The 16,300-nt window shown below is 37.4% G+C and overlaps 1 protein-coding gene across 3 annotated transcripts in view; it reads right to left on the bottom strand.

The window, feature by feature from the left end:
• LRRFIP2 (LRR binding FLII interacting protein 2) overlaps positions 1-16,300 on the bottom strand; it is a 107,372-nt gene that overhangs the window by 33,158 nt on the left and 57,914 nt on the right. The window contains exons 15-18 of one of the 3 annotated variants that reach the window (XM_021677566.1): positions 14,382-14,471; positions 7,171-7,215; positions 5,286-5,402; positions 2,469-2,540 (exon numbers count right to left, since the gene is read on the bottom strand). In XM_021677566.1, the coding sequence (XP_021533241.1) occupies positions 2,469-2,540; positions 5,286-5,402; positions 7,171-7,215; positions 14,382-14,471 (324 nt within the window). The remainder of the gene's footprint in view (positions 1-2,468; positions 2,541-5,285; positions 5,403-7,170; positions 7,216-14,381; positions 14,472-16,300) is intronic. The other 2 variants (XM_021677567.1, XM_021677568.1) reach the window with 2 other exon arrangements.

Here is a 16,300-nt window from a genome sequence, read left to right as displayed (position 1 = left end):
TCAAGGTAGTTTTAATTATTTCAATCTAGCTTACATAGTGGTATCTATTAGGAATTAATTTTATTTAAATGTGTCTAAGGCAGTGATTTTGCAAGTGTAGATTCTAGACTAGCAGCAACAGCATTAACTGGGTAAACATACAAATTTTCAACCCCATTCCAGACCCACTGAATGAGAAAATCTGGGAGTAGGGTCCAGCAGTCTGTGATTTAACAAAACCCAGGTGGTTCTGCATGGAGGCTAGAATGAGGGAAAAGCACCCCAAAGGCTGCCTCACTTAATCAAGAGTAATGTCATAAGCAATGACCCAGTATCCTTTTTTAATAGGACACGTTCACACCACCGCGCTTGATCACCAATCAGACCATTTTTTTTTTTTAAAGATTTTTTATTTATTTATTTGACAGAGAGAGAATGAGAGACAGAGAGCACGAGAGGGAAGAGGGTCAGAGGGAGAAGCAGACCCCCTGCCGAGCAGGGAGCCCGATGCGGGACTCGATCCCAGGACTCCAGGATCATGACCTGAGCCGAAGGCAGTCGCTTAACCAACTGAGCCACCCAGGCGCCCCCCAATCAGACCATTTTTTAAAATGATTTTTCTTCCACTTAAAAAAGTCATTTCAAGTATAAATATAACCTGAAGTCAAGCTCAATTATATGCTGACCATGAATTATGAAAAGGGGGGGTGGGGAAAAAAAAGGGAGGTGTTGGGGGGGATGGAAATTAAGAGTACACATATCATGATGAGCACTGAGTAATGTAGAGAATTCTTGTATCATTATGTTGTGCACCTAAAACTGATATAGCACCGTATGTTATACTCCAATAAAATAAATAAACATAAAAATAAATAAAATAGATCTCTTCTAAATGAAAAAAATAAAGCAGGGTACACCACTGTATATCACAAAGTAATTTTTCCTTTACTCTGGATATGCTTCTGTTGCACTAAACATGGATATATTTAATGTATTTTTTTACAGTTTTTCTTAGCATGGTATCATTTATGTGAGGAACATTAAGTTTTGCTTTTTTGTCTTAAAAAAAGGGATCTTGTATCTGTTTGGTCTCAAATAAATTTAATCTGTTCTTTTGTATCCTTCAAAGAATGTAGTAAATGGTAGATCTAAAACATAAGAAAAAAATGTTTTAAATAAAATAAAAAGCAACAAGTAAGAATGCCTCTGAATCGCTTGCTTTCCTGATACATATAAGACACTTCAACATGAGTGTATTTACTTAATATATAGGATTTGTTCCCTTGATCCAAGATATTTCCAAAAGTCTTATCTCTAAAACCTTAAAGAGGGGATTAAATCCTGAAGATTAGAGCCATGAAAACTAACTGAGCACATCCACATACTACCTCTGTAATTCTTCTGATGTTTACTGATAGCCTCACACGCTGCCATATCAGCGGCCTCCACACTTCCCTCCCGGACACTCTCCACAGGACTCCCTACCCTTTTTGGTCCTGAGTCTTAACCATAAGTTCCTTATGGACAATAATCATCCACATGAAGGTTCTGACTGGTAACTGGGCTACTTCACATCACGCCAGGAAAGCTGATGAAAGCCTTGCGTATTAGGCCTATGCTTTGTCCTTTGAGCATATCCTGAATCACCTTTTTGAATACCTTACTTATGTGATTTTAGAGGCCTGATGTGTATTTTTTATTTCAAACAGGGACATGCATGTGTTCAGGAAAACTTTTAGTTTCCTCATATTAGATTTGAACTTCAAAATAAAACATGGGGAAGCGCATGATAACCAAGTGCCACTGACAACCAAACTGTCTGCCTCACTCGGACACTTATATTGAAAACTGGTAGCCATCCTTGCTCAGAAAAGATTTAGGCCCATTTAAATTTACCTCCAAATTTTTTAAAGCACTGAATCTGTATAATCCTTTTTGACCTATAGTTTAAAAAAGAAGAAGAAGAAACAAAACGGAAACACAGGCCTTCTATCTCAGGGTCCTTCCTCCAAAAGGAGTATTTATAATAATGCACTCTTAGATGTTTCTTCCTCCTGCCTTTAATATTGACTGAATTTGGTGACAGAAATAGGCAATATTCTCTCATTTAGCATGGAAAAATTTTAAGGTCTAATTTTTAATTAAATATATATATATATATATATTCATTCTCAGAATACTTTTTAAGAGTTTGTCCAATTTAATTTTGTATGGCTAAGACACAAGGGACATGCAACTATTTTACAAACTTAAGAACTCTAAGGTGTAATATCTTTTACTGAATATTCCAAAAACCATACTAAACATTTAGACAAAGCAGAGACTGAAAGCTTGCCTTTCCTATGCACTGCAGGTTAAGCACATGCTTGAAAGACAAACACTGTTAGTAAAGCTCTGTGCACTGGGGTTAACAGAACTTGTGAAACCACCATTACCCAACCCTTCTGCGTACAGACAGCATGCTTGGGCTGCAGAATGGGCCCTGATACCTTTAGTTCTTTAAGCCCTTGCATGTATCTCCCTTCTACATCCTGTATCTGGTCCTTAAGGTCATAGATATCCTGCAGGACATAGGAATGAACCATTGCGTAAAACCATGCATAAACATATCTTAAGTCTCAGAGATTCAGCTGAAAACATGAACTACTTTTGTATATTCCAGACTACAAGCAAAGAAATCAAAGTACACAAGCATAACTGCCACTCCAAACCATGGGATAGGGCAAACAGGTCAGGGGATAGCGGGGCTGGAGAAGGTCTGGAGTAATCAATCTAAAGTGTTCACTATTTTCTTGGCATTAACATGTGTTGAAACAGCATTAGCAAAGGGGGGTATATATGGAAAAAAGCTATATAAATTATAATATGCTTAACATATAATATTAAAAATTTTATAAATCATTCAAATAATTTTTAACATAATGCTTCACCTAGAACTAGTAAAATATGTAGTAAATTAATTATAAGCAGCAAATTTTACTGACTCATGCAAAAGTTTTAAAAACTGTAATAAATGGATATGAACAACGTTGTCTTTCAATGACTTGCTTACCAAGCACAATTAATTTGGGAGAAAGAAAGTAAAGGGAAGGAAGTTAAACACCAACATTTTAAACATTATGTCAAATGAGAGTCTAGGCTGAGGATGCCATTTAAATGATGAGAAAAGAGCATCTGCTCCAAATGTAACCATAATCCTTAAAGTAAAGCAGGTCAAATTTTAAATGGAAAATACAGTTTCCCTTATACCTGACCCTGCTACATACAATCTATTCAGACGCTTAATTTAGGGAGAAAACTGCCACGGTTATTTTCCCTGAGTACCATTCTGCAATACAGACAGGATCAATTCTCCAAGGCCAGTCACACACACTTTCTGTATTATACTTCCCCTGCCCTCTTCACTCCCTCCTTTGTAGGTCTGTCTTCTGCTCATTGATTCATTCAACAGACATATATCGAAGGGCTACGAGGAGCCGAGTATAAGGATACAAAGCTCTCACTTCCTTCAGGAAGTCATTCTCTTAAAGAAGCAATACAGGGAAACCGCAAGCACGAGCTAAATTGTCAGGCTGGAGGGCCTTTCCCTCCCGTGTTCTGTCCCACTGAAGGCAAGAGTTTATCTTACTCAACTCTGCACCCCCGGCACCTATGCTGGTACTAAGAGCTTGGTAAATACTGATACTCGCAAAGTCATGCCATGTCGGCCTGGGGCGGCTCTCCTTCTTGACTGCCACCGTCACTGCTGCAAACCTCTCCACCCTCTAACCACTGGCCCACTTTTACAGGCTGCCCACTTCATAAGCCGGACTCCTGCTCCTACCCGCCTACAATCTGACTCAGTACCCCAGTCCCCACCTCCTCCTGTGTCAGCAGCACTGAACCTCCACATTTGGCCCCCCTCCATCTGCACCCTAGGCATTCCTCTCGCCCACTCAGGCACTCTGCTCCTCAGTCACCCTCTCCTTCCTTTGCCTTCCTGTCCTCTCTCAAGTCAAGCAATGAAAATAATAATCAAGTCCGCCTTTGACAGAAAACAAAAACCTTCTCTTAGTCTCCTATCTCTCTCTGCTGTTGACCAACCAACTCCAGTATCCTCCAGTATTCTCTTCAGAGCAAATTTCTTGCATCTTCTTCCATCACAGTTTTGACTTCACTATTGAACTGTGGGTATTGTTCCCCTTCCCGCCAGTGCTTCCTCCGATCTGGGGTCACTCTTTAAGAATGCAAATCAGATACTCTCACTCCCCTATTTAATATCCCACAGTAGCCAGGAGAAAACCAAATGCCTTCTAGGCTCCCATACATAATGGCTTTGTGGTCTGGCCCAGAACTACTTCCCCGGTCTTCCCCCTCACCCACCTCTCCTCCTCACTTCTCATCCTACCCTTAGGCAACTGTACTATACAGAGTACCTTCTGGTTCTCTGAAGTTCTGAGAAAAGCTTTGTCCTTCAACTTTGCCTGGTTCATGTGTATTCTTCCTTCACACCTTAGTCCAACGTAGCTGACACTTCTCTGAATTCCCTTAATAGCCCTACTCTGGCTACTACCTATTATCACACGACCTGGTTTTACTGGTTTCTATCAGTTTGTCTTCCCTATGAAACAGTGAACTCCTGAAGTTCACAGTGTGTTTCACGGCCTAAATCTCTGGGGCCAAAGGCTCAATAAATGTTGAATGAATGAATGAATAAATGCATGCATGCAATTTTTATTACTACCCTTCCCCCATTGCTCACAAATAGCAGGTTCAGCAAATAAACATTCAAATACATTTTGAAAGTCCTCATTTTTTAAATAAAAAGGTTAATAAGAATGGGGACTCAACCCAGGAGACTCAACTCAGGTATTTCTGTTATCCCAAATATTAGTACACTTTTCATGAAAAATTGATAGATAACTATATTCAAGCAGCCAAATAATACATAATAGCTCAAAAGACCGACAATTCCTAGAGTCTGGTTCCTTGTATATCCACATATTTTCCATTTAAAATATGGCCAATTATTTCTGAAAGAATTACTTTACATACATTAACAAGTTTTTCTGGCATCTGTAAATTAGCAGAACTCATTCCAATATCATCAAATGTTCAGGAAAGAAAACAGAAAAAAGAATTAACTAATCTCCTTCCTTTCAGATCTGAGTCACATTCCTGAACTATCTTTAATAATTTTTTTTTAAAGAACTCATATTCCTTTTCTTTCTACTAAGTCACATTAAATGTTAAATAGTTCCAGTATACTATACTATAAAGAAGCCAAAAAACGGTTTTTAAAAAGCAAACCAAAGACTGCGGTTTACCCGCAATTCACTTAATGAGGTGTCTGGATCTACTAAGCTGCTGGTGTCTCCGCTCCCTCGTCTGGATGAGTTTCCACTCAGAGGGGTTGTTGCTGAGGCAGAATTCCGAGATGAAGGCTAGAGAAAGAGGAAGAGGACACATTTAAGTCTTGTTTCTTTCCAAATACATTTGCTGTGGAAACTAAAACTGGGCCCAGGGTGGGGGTGTGGATGAGAAGATGGGGAGAGTGTAGACTGCTATGGGAAGAGGGTATCCAGAGAAGGGCCCGGGCATACTACGCATAACTTTGTTCACTCCAACACTTTATGGGAATCTAGAATTCATAATAACAAAGGAAATAGTTTGTGTGCAAGTTGTTTTCTAAGTTTATCTTTTCTACATCGTAAACAACTCTGGGGTGAGCACACCAGATTAATTTAAAACAGTTCAGGACTTATAACTGGTATGCTGATTAGCAGTCCTCCTACCGAGCGAGTTCCTAAAGATGCTCCTTCAGAATCTTTTCTTTTTCTAATATTTTGATAAAGTTGGAAACAAAATTTGCAGCTGAAGCAAATTGTGTATCACTCTGAATTTAGACTGCTATTCCCACAGTTAGTTTAAATGTGAGATTATGCTACTGGATTAATAAATGACACAGATCTATGCTGTCCGATACAGTAGCCATTAGCCACATGGGGCTACTGAGCATTTGACATATGGCTAGTCCAAATTGAGATTTTATTTTATTTTATTTTATTTTAAAGATTTTATTTATTTATTTGACAGAGAAAGACACAGCGAGAGAGGGAACACAAACGGGGAGTGGGAGAGGGAGAAGCAGATTCCCCGCCGAGCAGGGAGCCCGATGCGGGACTCGATCCCGGGACTCCAGGATCATGACCTGAGTCGAAGGCAGTCGCTCAACCAACTGAGCCACCCAGGCGCCCCGAGATTTTATTTTTAATTGTAAAATACACAACCAGATTTCAAAGGCTTTGTATGGAAAAAAAGAATGTAAAATATCTCATTAATAATTTTTCACATTGATTACATTGATATATTTGGGTTAAATAAAATACATTATTTAAATAAATTTTACCTGTTCTTTTTTTTAAAGATTTTATTTATTTATTTGACAGAGAGAGACATAGCGAGAGAGGGAACACAAGCAGGGGAAGTGGGAGAGAGGCAGAAGCAGGCTTCCTGCGGAGCATAGAGCCCGATGTGGGGCTTGATCCCAGGACACTGGGATCATGACCTGAGCCGAAGGCAGACGTTTAACGACTGAGCCACCCAAGTGCCCGTTTCTTTTTACTGTTTTAATGAGGCTACTAGAAAATTTAAACTTACATATATGTGGGTACACTTGTGGCTTGCACTGTATCTCTATCAGACAGAACTGGTATCTCTTTTGGGGATATAGCATGAAATTAATCCTGATAAATTCCCAAAGATGATTTTCTAAAAATACTCTAGAAGTTAGAGACTTTAACACAAAACAACTCCTAGAAAGGAGTTATTTTACCTCAAAAAAAAAAAAAATTAACTATTAAGGGCGGGAAAAAAAAAACCCTCAGAGTTTGTCACCACCATTCCTAAAGACACTTCATTTTCAGCGTTTAATGGCTTCTTCTCAGGATCAAATTCTAGGGAATGAAAATCAAAAGAGCAGCCAAAAGCTTAAGAAGTGACATTCAAAGAAATAAAATGCAGTGTCTTTTCTCTTCCCAGTGCTTCACATGATTCAACCTCAGAGGAATTCGGGGGGTCAAGGATAGGAAATAGATGAAGAAAGGAAGAGTAGCTCCACCAGTTCAAATGTAGTAAAATAATGAAATAGCAGTAGAAATTAAGTTTAATTGACCTTGAGAATCTAATTCCCATAGGAATTTATGTACTCACCCTTGTGTAATTTTCAGCATACTGTTTGTCAGATTTTTCATCCAACTAGAAAAGAACAGAGATAAAAATCAGGAGAGATGCTTAGCATGCTGGGGGTTTTTTTAGAGGAAAAAAAGAAGTGACCTCATTTGAGTTCTCCAAGTTCAACTGATGTTTGGAACCTAAAAGTAAACATATTGAAACTGAAATAAAAGTTGAGACACATAAGACAAAATGTCAACAACTTCAAGTCTTACCCTAAGGATGACATGCAGTAAGCAAGCTGTCCTTATGCATGTTTAGAACCTGTAGATTTTCCTTTTCATGGTATTTGAAACACGTTAAAGAAAAATATATGTAAACTTGAGCTTTGGCAATGCAAATGTTAACACACACACACAAAAAAAACTTGCACATATCAAAAGAAAAAGACTGATAAAACCAAAGGCCAAAAAACTTTATTATCTAAACATTATTAGAACACGGGACACATAGATAAGACCAGTATACTTAGCCAAAAAAAGTTCAAATTCAATTAAAGCAAGTTAAATATATCATCAAAAAAGATTTCCCCCACAGCTCTCAAGGATTCGGTTCTTTGGCTTTTTTATTTTTTTTTTGCTTTTTTAAGCAATACATGTACATACATCAAAAATAAAATTTAAAAAAATCAACCAGCACAAAAGGGTATGTGAAGTAAGCCTCTCTCCCTACTATACCACACCCAAACCTTCCAATTCTCCATCCAAGGGCAACCGGCCCCCGTGTCTTTAACAAATTCTAAAGTAATGTCCCAAATACATTCTGTATCTTCTTTTTCTCCTTACCAAGTTTCAGAGATTACAGAAACTACCTCATTTTTCTTCATGGCATTGATCACTCCCTAATCCCATGATATTTATTCGTTTATTTATTGTTTGATCTCTTTCTCTTTAATGTATGTTCTATGTCTATATGTTCATTTCTGTATTCCTAACATCAAAAACAGCACCTGGCATATAGAAGGACTCAGAATTTGTTGGGCAAATGAGTAAATGAATCATACCCCATCTGTACTTACAGACTTACTTCATTTACTTTAACAACAACATAGTGTCCTATCATCTGGGTATGCATAACTGAGTTATCCTATCTTCTGTGGATAGGATTAGTGTTTCTTTCATAAAGAGAGGTACCTCGTAGGTCTAATCCCAAACCCTGACCTTACAGCTGAGGAAAGAGAAATTCAGAGGCAAAAGATTTTCCTGAAAGCTGAACTACTACTAATCAGGGCTGAGTCCAGATCTCCGTTTTGTAAATCTTTAACCCTGTGTTCATATAATTTACTTGGATATACTGTCCCAATTACCATTAGGGGGAAAAAGTTACAGAGAGATTTAACTAAATGAAAATATACCCAGACTCCAACACCTAGACCAACCCTCCCAGCCCAATCTAGAAAAAAGATTTGAAAACTTTCCTCAGTTAATTATTAAAACACAAAATACCATTATTCCTGGCTCTATTCAGATCACTTCACTCTAACTTCCTCATAATTGAAAGTTTTCCTGTTCTTTTTCATTGCCCACATTTATCGTGTTCATTTTTTCCTCAGTGTTTATATAACAAACACTGTTTATAATAAAAGGTGTTTACTTTATTAGAAGTACTATATAAAGTACTTAAAGTAATATAAATACTATCTCAGACTTTGATCTCTTTTTGCTACTTTTTAATATAATACTTTTTTAAAGATTTTATTTATTTATTTGACAGAGAGACCCTATTATAATACTCTTAAAAAGGAATTAATTTTAGTTAACTTTAATTTTTTCTAAATCGCATATAAAATGTTCGAAAACAATTACAGTAGTTAACAATTATTGTCGCAAAAAGGAATAACCTTCCATCACATTTATACTAGTAAAACACATTGCCTGATACTTAGAGTGTTATTCTTCAGAATCAAAGAAATGCTGTATCTGAATAAAACTGCCGTATTTTCCTCAGAGTATCTCCCAACTCTCTTCTACTAATGAGTTAAAGACAAAAACAAGCAACACTCAGAAACACTCTTCTAGGTCTATTTAAAATCCTGGCTCATATTCCCCTCCCACAAAAATGACCCCCAAGTCTATCCTTTTTTTTTAACAGTCAACTTGGAATGATCTTACATTTCAGAGGCTGCATCATTGAACTAGTCCATCGCAATGTTGATTCTATTGCTTTCACTGTCTTCTGACAGATCCCAACTGTCGCAACCCAAACTGATCATGCGCCAAACCTCACGGATTGTTAAGGCAGCAAAAAATGCCAAGAGCAGCCACGCCGCAGTCCAGTCATTTGGGCTGCAGTGACTTGGCCAGAGACTCCAGTTCTCACTTCTCAGATTGTGCTATATTATGTGCTGTCTTCCACTTAGACAAAACACTACTTGACACCTGGTGTTCTAAAAGCCCCAGTGCTCTCTCTAGCAGCCAGGAGCTCTACACAACTGCTCTGCAATGACACACTAATGTTCATAATTATGACCCAGAGTCTGTCAGATCCTGAAAAGGCTTTTAAGTGGAATAAAATTTAATCATGTTTAATATATTAAGGTATAAAATAGGGAAAGGTTGGTAAAAGGATACAACAAGCTTTCAGCTATAAGATGAATTAAGAGGATCTTATAAGATTAGTAAGTGAGAAATCAGAAAACAAAGGCTGTATATACTTTATGGTCACAATTCTGTAAAACATGCAAATTAAACCAAGATAGAAAAAAATACTAAAAGTAAATCAAGTTGCTAAAAAAGAAAGTTGCTAATAAAAAAGTAGATTAAAAAAAAAAACCAAAACAAAAAACCACTTAAGCAAAGCTTCCCCCCTTCTCCCAAATATGGCCCTCAGGACTTAGTCATTAATGTTAACTGTACCTTACTATTCTCAAAAAGTTTCAAGTAAATATCATGGCACTGTACCCTTAAATAATTAAATAGGTAATTTTCCAATCATGAAAAGGGTTTCTTTGATAGCTGGAACTTGGAAGTCAGCTAACAAGCTTGTAATATTTCATATTCGTATTAATGTGAAAAGAAGAGCAAGGGCATCTGGGTGGCTCACTCGGTTAAGAGTTGGACTCTTAATTCCAGCTCAGGTCATGATCTCAGGGTCCTGAGATAGAGCCCCATATCCAGCTCCCTGCTTAGTGGGGAGTCTGCTGGAGATTGCCTCTTCCCTCTGCCCCCTCCCCCGCTACTCTGTCCCCCCTGCGAGTATACATGCCCGTGCCTGCATACTCTTTAACAAACAACTCTTAAAAAAAGAAGAACACATGGTAGCAGACTTTATATTCCAATTTGAATGCTTTAAAGTTCAAAAGTAGTATTTTCTTAAAGAATTTCAAGTTATCAACTAGTAAACAAAATCTTAAATAAATATAATCTTTCCCACGTTTCAGTGATAAATGCCTTTGCCTTATTTTATGTCTGGGACATCTGAAAATGCTTTGCTCTTGACATTAGAAATTATGGATTGTTTCTCTTTAAATCTAAACTCCTTGAATATTTGTTGAAATTAGTACATGTGAGAAATATTTCTTAGAATACATATCTTGTCAAATCCTTGAAACTCTTTATTTCTTCTTAAAAGAAAGATGTTTATTTATTCTCTGGATAAAAAGCCCTTTGAACTTCATTTCAGCATATGGCTACTTAGTTTGACAGATAATTTTACCTTACTAAAATGGTAAAATACAATTGAACCTTTTGAATAGAAACAGAGAATTCTAGTTGTAAATACATTTCGATACTGTCATTTAAAAGAGTTGTTTAGAGGGGCACCTCAGTGGCTCAGCTGATTAAGCATCTGACTCTTGATTTCAGCTCAGGTCATGATCTCAGGATCGTGAGATCAAGCCCCAGGGTCAGGCTCTATGCTGAGTGTTGAGCCTGCTTAAAATTCTCTCTCCCTCTCCCTTTACCCCTTCCACCTCCCCTTGTGTGCACTCTCTCTCTCAAAAGAAAAAATAAAAAAGATTTTTTAAAACAGTTGTTTAGAAATAAAGACTTACATCTTGTTCTAATTATATTTTTTTCTTAAAAGGACATCAGAGATTTGAGGGCACCTGGGTGGCTCAGTAGGTTAAGCATCTGCCTTCAGCTCAGGTTATGATCCCAGCGTCCTGGGATCGAGCCCCGCATAGGGCTCCCTGCTCGGCGGGGAGCCTGCTTCTCCCTCTCCCTCTACCACTCCCCCCTGCTTGTGGTCTCTTTCTCTCTCTCTCTCTCTCACTCTCATGCTATCTCTCTCAAATAAATAAAGTCTTAAAAAATATATTAAAAAAAGGTATCAGAGATTTGATGTAATTGAGCTATGCATATCTGAGGTATATCATGCAGCACCCATTCCTGTCAACTGTATCAGTAAATCTAATGTAATATATATGATCAGAAGATAAAGGTATTCATAATTAGGCATTTGAATAAACTTATTTTTTAAGTTATAAAATTATAGTCAAAGTATTTATAGTGTTGTTTAATGTAGTTATTGGAGTCTAATCCTTTAACTTCTAATTTTATATATGGATGATAATATGCATCAAAAATTCTGTTTAATGGAGAAAAAAAAAAACAACCAGAAAACTAATGACTGATTCCCTAACCACAGAAGGGAAGGGAGCAATTAATTTTAATAATCTCCTAAAGCAAAAATGGCTGAGGATTCCATTCAGAAATGGTCTGATTATTAACAATCAGTAAAATGAAAGCACATTTACATCCTTTTCCCCAGCCTGACTGATGGGACAAAGGAACAATGCAGAAGAAAAGACCAGAGGATTGAGCAATCATAAATATCCATATAGTGAGTCTTGCCAAATCAGGGCCTGGCACCCTTTTTCAGCACACCTAGCTCAGAAGTTATAAATGGAGCAGAATGTACACATTTATCTGATCCACAATGCGGAAGCCTGAAAATGACTTTTAAAATTTTGAATTCATTGTCAGCATTTTAAAATCAGGCTATTTCACAAAAAAATGCAGATTTCCTAGCTTATATCAAAAAGTGGAGTGTGTGGGGAGGATCTTACCAATGTCAAGTCCACTTTTCATTTGTCTACAATGAGCTGTATAGTTACCCTTTAAAAGAAATAATATTAGAGAAAATTTTTGCTCTAGAGAGGGGAACAGCAAATTTTTAGGCTTTGCCAAAAGGCAAAATTAAGGATATCATATAGGTACTTAGATAATCATGAAAAAAATACATAAAAACCATTAGCTCACAGGCTATAAAATAAGGGGTTGCTGGCCATATTTGCTAACCACTGCTCCAGAGAATCTTTTTTTATGTTATAAGGTGTACAGCATGATGATTTGATATAATAACGTATACATATCAAATCATCACGTTATACACCTTAAATATGTATAATTTTTATTTAAAAATATGTAAATAAACCAAAATAATTACCTGGGTAAAGAAAAGAGTTATATTAAATTAGTAGAAGCAGGGAGTTTTTTTTTTTTAAACTATCAAGCTTTTCACTTCTGTGTAGTTACTAAAATAAATTGCCAAGAAATATATATAAGGAGGACATAACCACCATCACAAATTAAAGGCTAACAGAATTCAAAGTTTTTAAGAAAAAAAGGTGTATACAATAAATTAAATTGTTCATATCTACAAAAAAAAAAGAATAAGTTGCTAAGCAAACCAATAAAATGAGCAATATTTCAGGGGAAAGACTCGGGAGCCAATCTTCCAACTCTGCGTGCAGAGATTCCTTGATCTGACAGAGGGCAAGACAGGGTTGCTATATACAGCCAGGTTTGAGATCCAACAATCTGGAATACTTAAGGACCACACTTAAGGGCGCCTGGGTGGCTCAGCTGGTTAAGCGACTGCCTTTGGCTCAGGTCATGATCCTGGAGTCCTGGGATCGAGTCCCGCATCAGGCTACCTGCTCAGCAGGGAGTCTGCTTCTCCCTCTCCCGCTCCCCCCTCTTGTGCTCTTTCTCTCTCTCACTCTCTCAAATAAATAAATAAAATCTTTAAAAAAAAAAAAAAAAAGGACCACACTTAAAATTATTTTCCAGGATTAAAGTCATTCAAAAGTAGCTATTTTAATACAACGAGCAATGTGCTAAATATAAATAATATCTCTTCATTCAAAAACTAACTTTTTGGTTAGGAAACACTGCCTCTCACCTGCTTCAAAGTGCTTGAAAATCAGACAGCATTGGTCTATGGGCAAAACAAAACTAATCCCAGCAAGGGACAGGAGGTGTCAAAGAGGAAAAGAGGCTATTAGATCAGGCAGGGAGGTATATGCTGGTTGGAGTTCCTTCATTAAGACAAATGCCTCAAGGCATCAAGGACAATCTTTCCTAAATTCAGTTCCCAATGATGTGAAAGCAATGGACAGGCATTTCTTCAAAATAATGCCATAGTCCAAATGTTTAAAATCTATTTAGATTCTTCCCAGTTACCATAAATTAGTGACACTTTACTAAGTAATATCTCCTATTGTTCAGGGGCGCCTGGGTGGCTCAGTCGTTAAGCGTCTGCCTTCAGCTCAGGTCATGATCCCAGGGTCCTGGGATCGAGCCCCGCATTGGGCTCCTTGCTCCACGGGAAGCCTGCTTCTCCCTCTCCCGCTCCCCCTGCTTGTGTTCCCTCTCTCGCTGTGTCTCTCTCTGTCAAATAAATAAAATCTTTAAAAAAAAAAAAAATCTCCTATTGTTCAACCTTCAAAGTCTGTCTAGTACTTTATATATTCACCAAAATAAAAAGGGAAGAAAAATTTTAAGACTCATCAGGGATATCTAAATATGGGCTAGGTATTAGAGGTTTTAAGGAATTATTTTTAATTTTATTAGGTATGATAATGGTAGAGTAAATATGAAAAAGAAATTCTCAATTAGAGATGCATACTAAACTACTGGGAAATGACATGGATTTGCTTTAAAATAATTCAGGAAAAAAAAAGGGAAAAGGGAGGAAAGAGATGAAGCAAAATTGGCAAAACACTGGTAATTTTTGGAGCTGCTGACGGGTTCTACAGGTGAAATTTTTCACAGAAAAGTTTTTTTAAAAAATCAAAGCATATCAGTATATACATTCCAAAACAAAACAAGTAACTGTACTTTATGTTACTCTATCCCAATAAAAATTAAAGCAGTAAATTAAGCTCCTAACTTTCAAATAGCTAATGTATTAGCCGTTAGTCACAAGCCTGAGACACCAAAACCACCCCCATGCAATACACTCACGCTGGTCAAATCGGGGATACTGACGTCATCCACCTCTGAGACTACACTCCCCCTACGATTGGAGCGACTAAAATAATCAGCGGTAGAAACCTTTCAATCAGAAAAAAATGAAATGCTTTAAAGGTTAAGAAAAGAGAGAGGAGAAGGATAAGAACATTGTCAAATGAGGAAAACAAATATTGTTTTGGTGCTTGATAAAGTATCATGCAATGAGGAAACCGCTGCAATTAACCTACTCAAAAAAGTAGAAAAGAAACATAAAAGGGTTTCTAAAGGAAATCACAGCTCCCTAAAACAAGCTTTTATGCACCTTAACTTGAGTTGTATACCACAGAGATCATTTACTGCCGAGGGCCAGCAAAGGCTCCCGTGTTTAGCACATGCATCATCCTCACTAGGATACTATTTACCTCAAGCCTCTACCATATTTCAAAAACTTATAGTTCATTACAGCTATCAACTCTGTTAAGCACATATATGCTCAATGCAGCATTCTTTGCAGGGTATTTATTGCACTATTTGCTCAATTTCTACACTTCCCTCTTTTTCATACTCCTCAAGACCAGGAACTGTGAGACAAAATAATGAAAGAACTACACTGGCCCCTTTCTGGTTCCCCAAACTCAGTCTTTTCCCACCTGAGACTTTGTCATCGGCCTAGAAAGCTCTTCTCCCGCTCTTCAGGCAGCTGGCTCCTCCCATTTCAAGTCGCAGCTCAAAGGTCACTTCCCTGGGGGAAGCCTTCTCTGACCACCCCCTCCAAAGGGATGCACACTCGCACATGCATCCCTCAATGTTCCCTGTCCCATCACCTGCTGTTCTCTTCACAATCCCTGGGGTTACTTCTCTTTTCTTCCTTTGTTTACTTGTTTATTTTCTATTTCTTTCACTAGGATATAAGCTCCACGAAATCAGAAATCTGGTCTAGCTTACCACATTATTCCCAGCACTTAATACAATGCCTCACATATAATAGGTACTCCATAAACATCTGCTGAATTAGTAAGTAGGGAGTATTTTTTACCTCACTTATCAGCTTTTCTTACCTCAGCTCTGTCTGATTACCTTGCTTAAAAACTCTTCCATTCCAGGAAGCGAATTTGGAAATCCATCCACAGAGACAAAGAAGGCTTACAAGTGTGAAGTTTTGCTAAGGGCTAATGCAGTCAAGCAACAATATTTTTATTCATAGTAATACAACTTAGATTTACATATACCTAATATTTTACTGGTTCCTACTGTCTCAAGAACTTTGTAGCTCTTCTCCATAAGTAATTCATTTGCATATATTAAGCCTACCTACAAAGACAGTCATTAACATCCCCATTACAAATAAATTGCCATTAACACAACTAACAGGTTGTAGAAGTGGCTCAAACCCAGGCATCATTACTTTAAAGTCCCTTCCTGCCCTTTCTACTCCATCACTTTCCAAGGTGCTTTCAGGTGTCCTGGCTTGTTTTTTCTCCTTCAGCTGTATGAGCATTAACTGGTTCGCCAATGGACCACAATTGCCTTAAACAGATCACTGCATTTTTGGCAACAAATCTCACAAACACTCGGTGTTCCCCTTTTCTATGAAAGCTTCAGGTTTACAATCTTTCACAAAACATGGCTCTTTTCTAGCTCTAAGCTGACATATCATGCTTACCAATGTAATTTTCAAATCAATTCTTAAATATAGCAAAAATGTCATCAGCTCTCTGAAAAACTTCCAGCATCATCAAAAGAATAATCTGAAATTACACCAATCTGTATTTTGACCTAGCTATTTGTTGTCTCTACAATTATTATGCTAGCTGAATTTTTAACCAGAATTTTTGACCAGAATTTCTAAATTTTGCCACCTACGACTATTAAAAAGTTCACAGGTCTTAAAAGATGTATATAAACAATACATCTTAAATACACAGCGAAGA

This window comes from Neomonachus schauinslandi, chromosome 1 (genome assembly GCF_002201575.2).
Source record: "Neomonachus schauinslandi chromosome 1, ASM220157v2, whole genome shotgun sequence".
Taxonomy (NCBI): Eukaryota; Metazoa; Chordata; class Mammalia; order Carnivora; family Phocidae; genus Neomonachus; species Neomonachus schauinslandi.
This window is presented reverse-complemented; position numbering and strand designations above follow the sequence as displayed.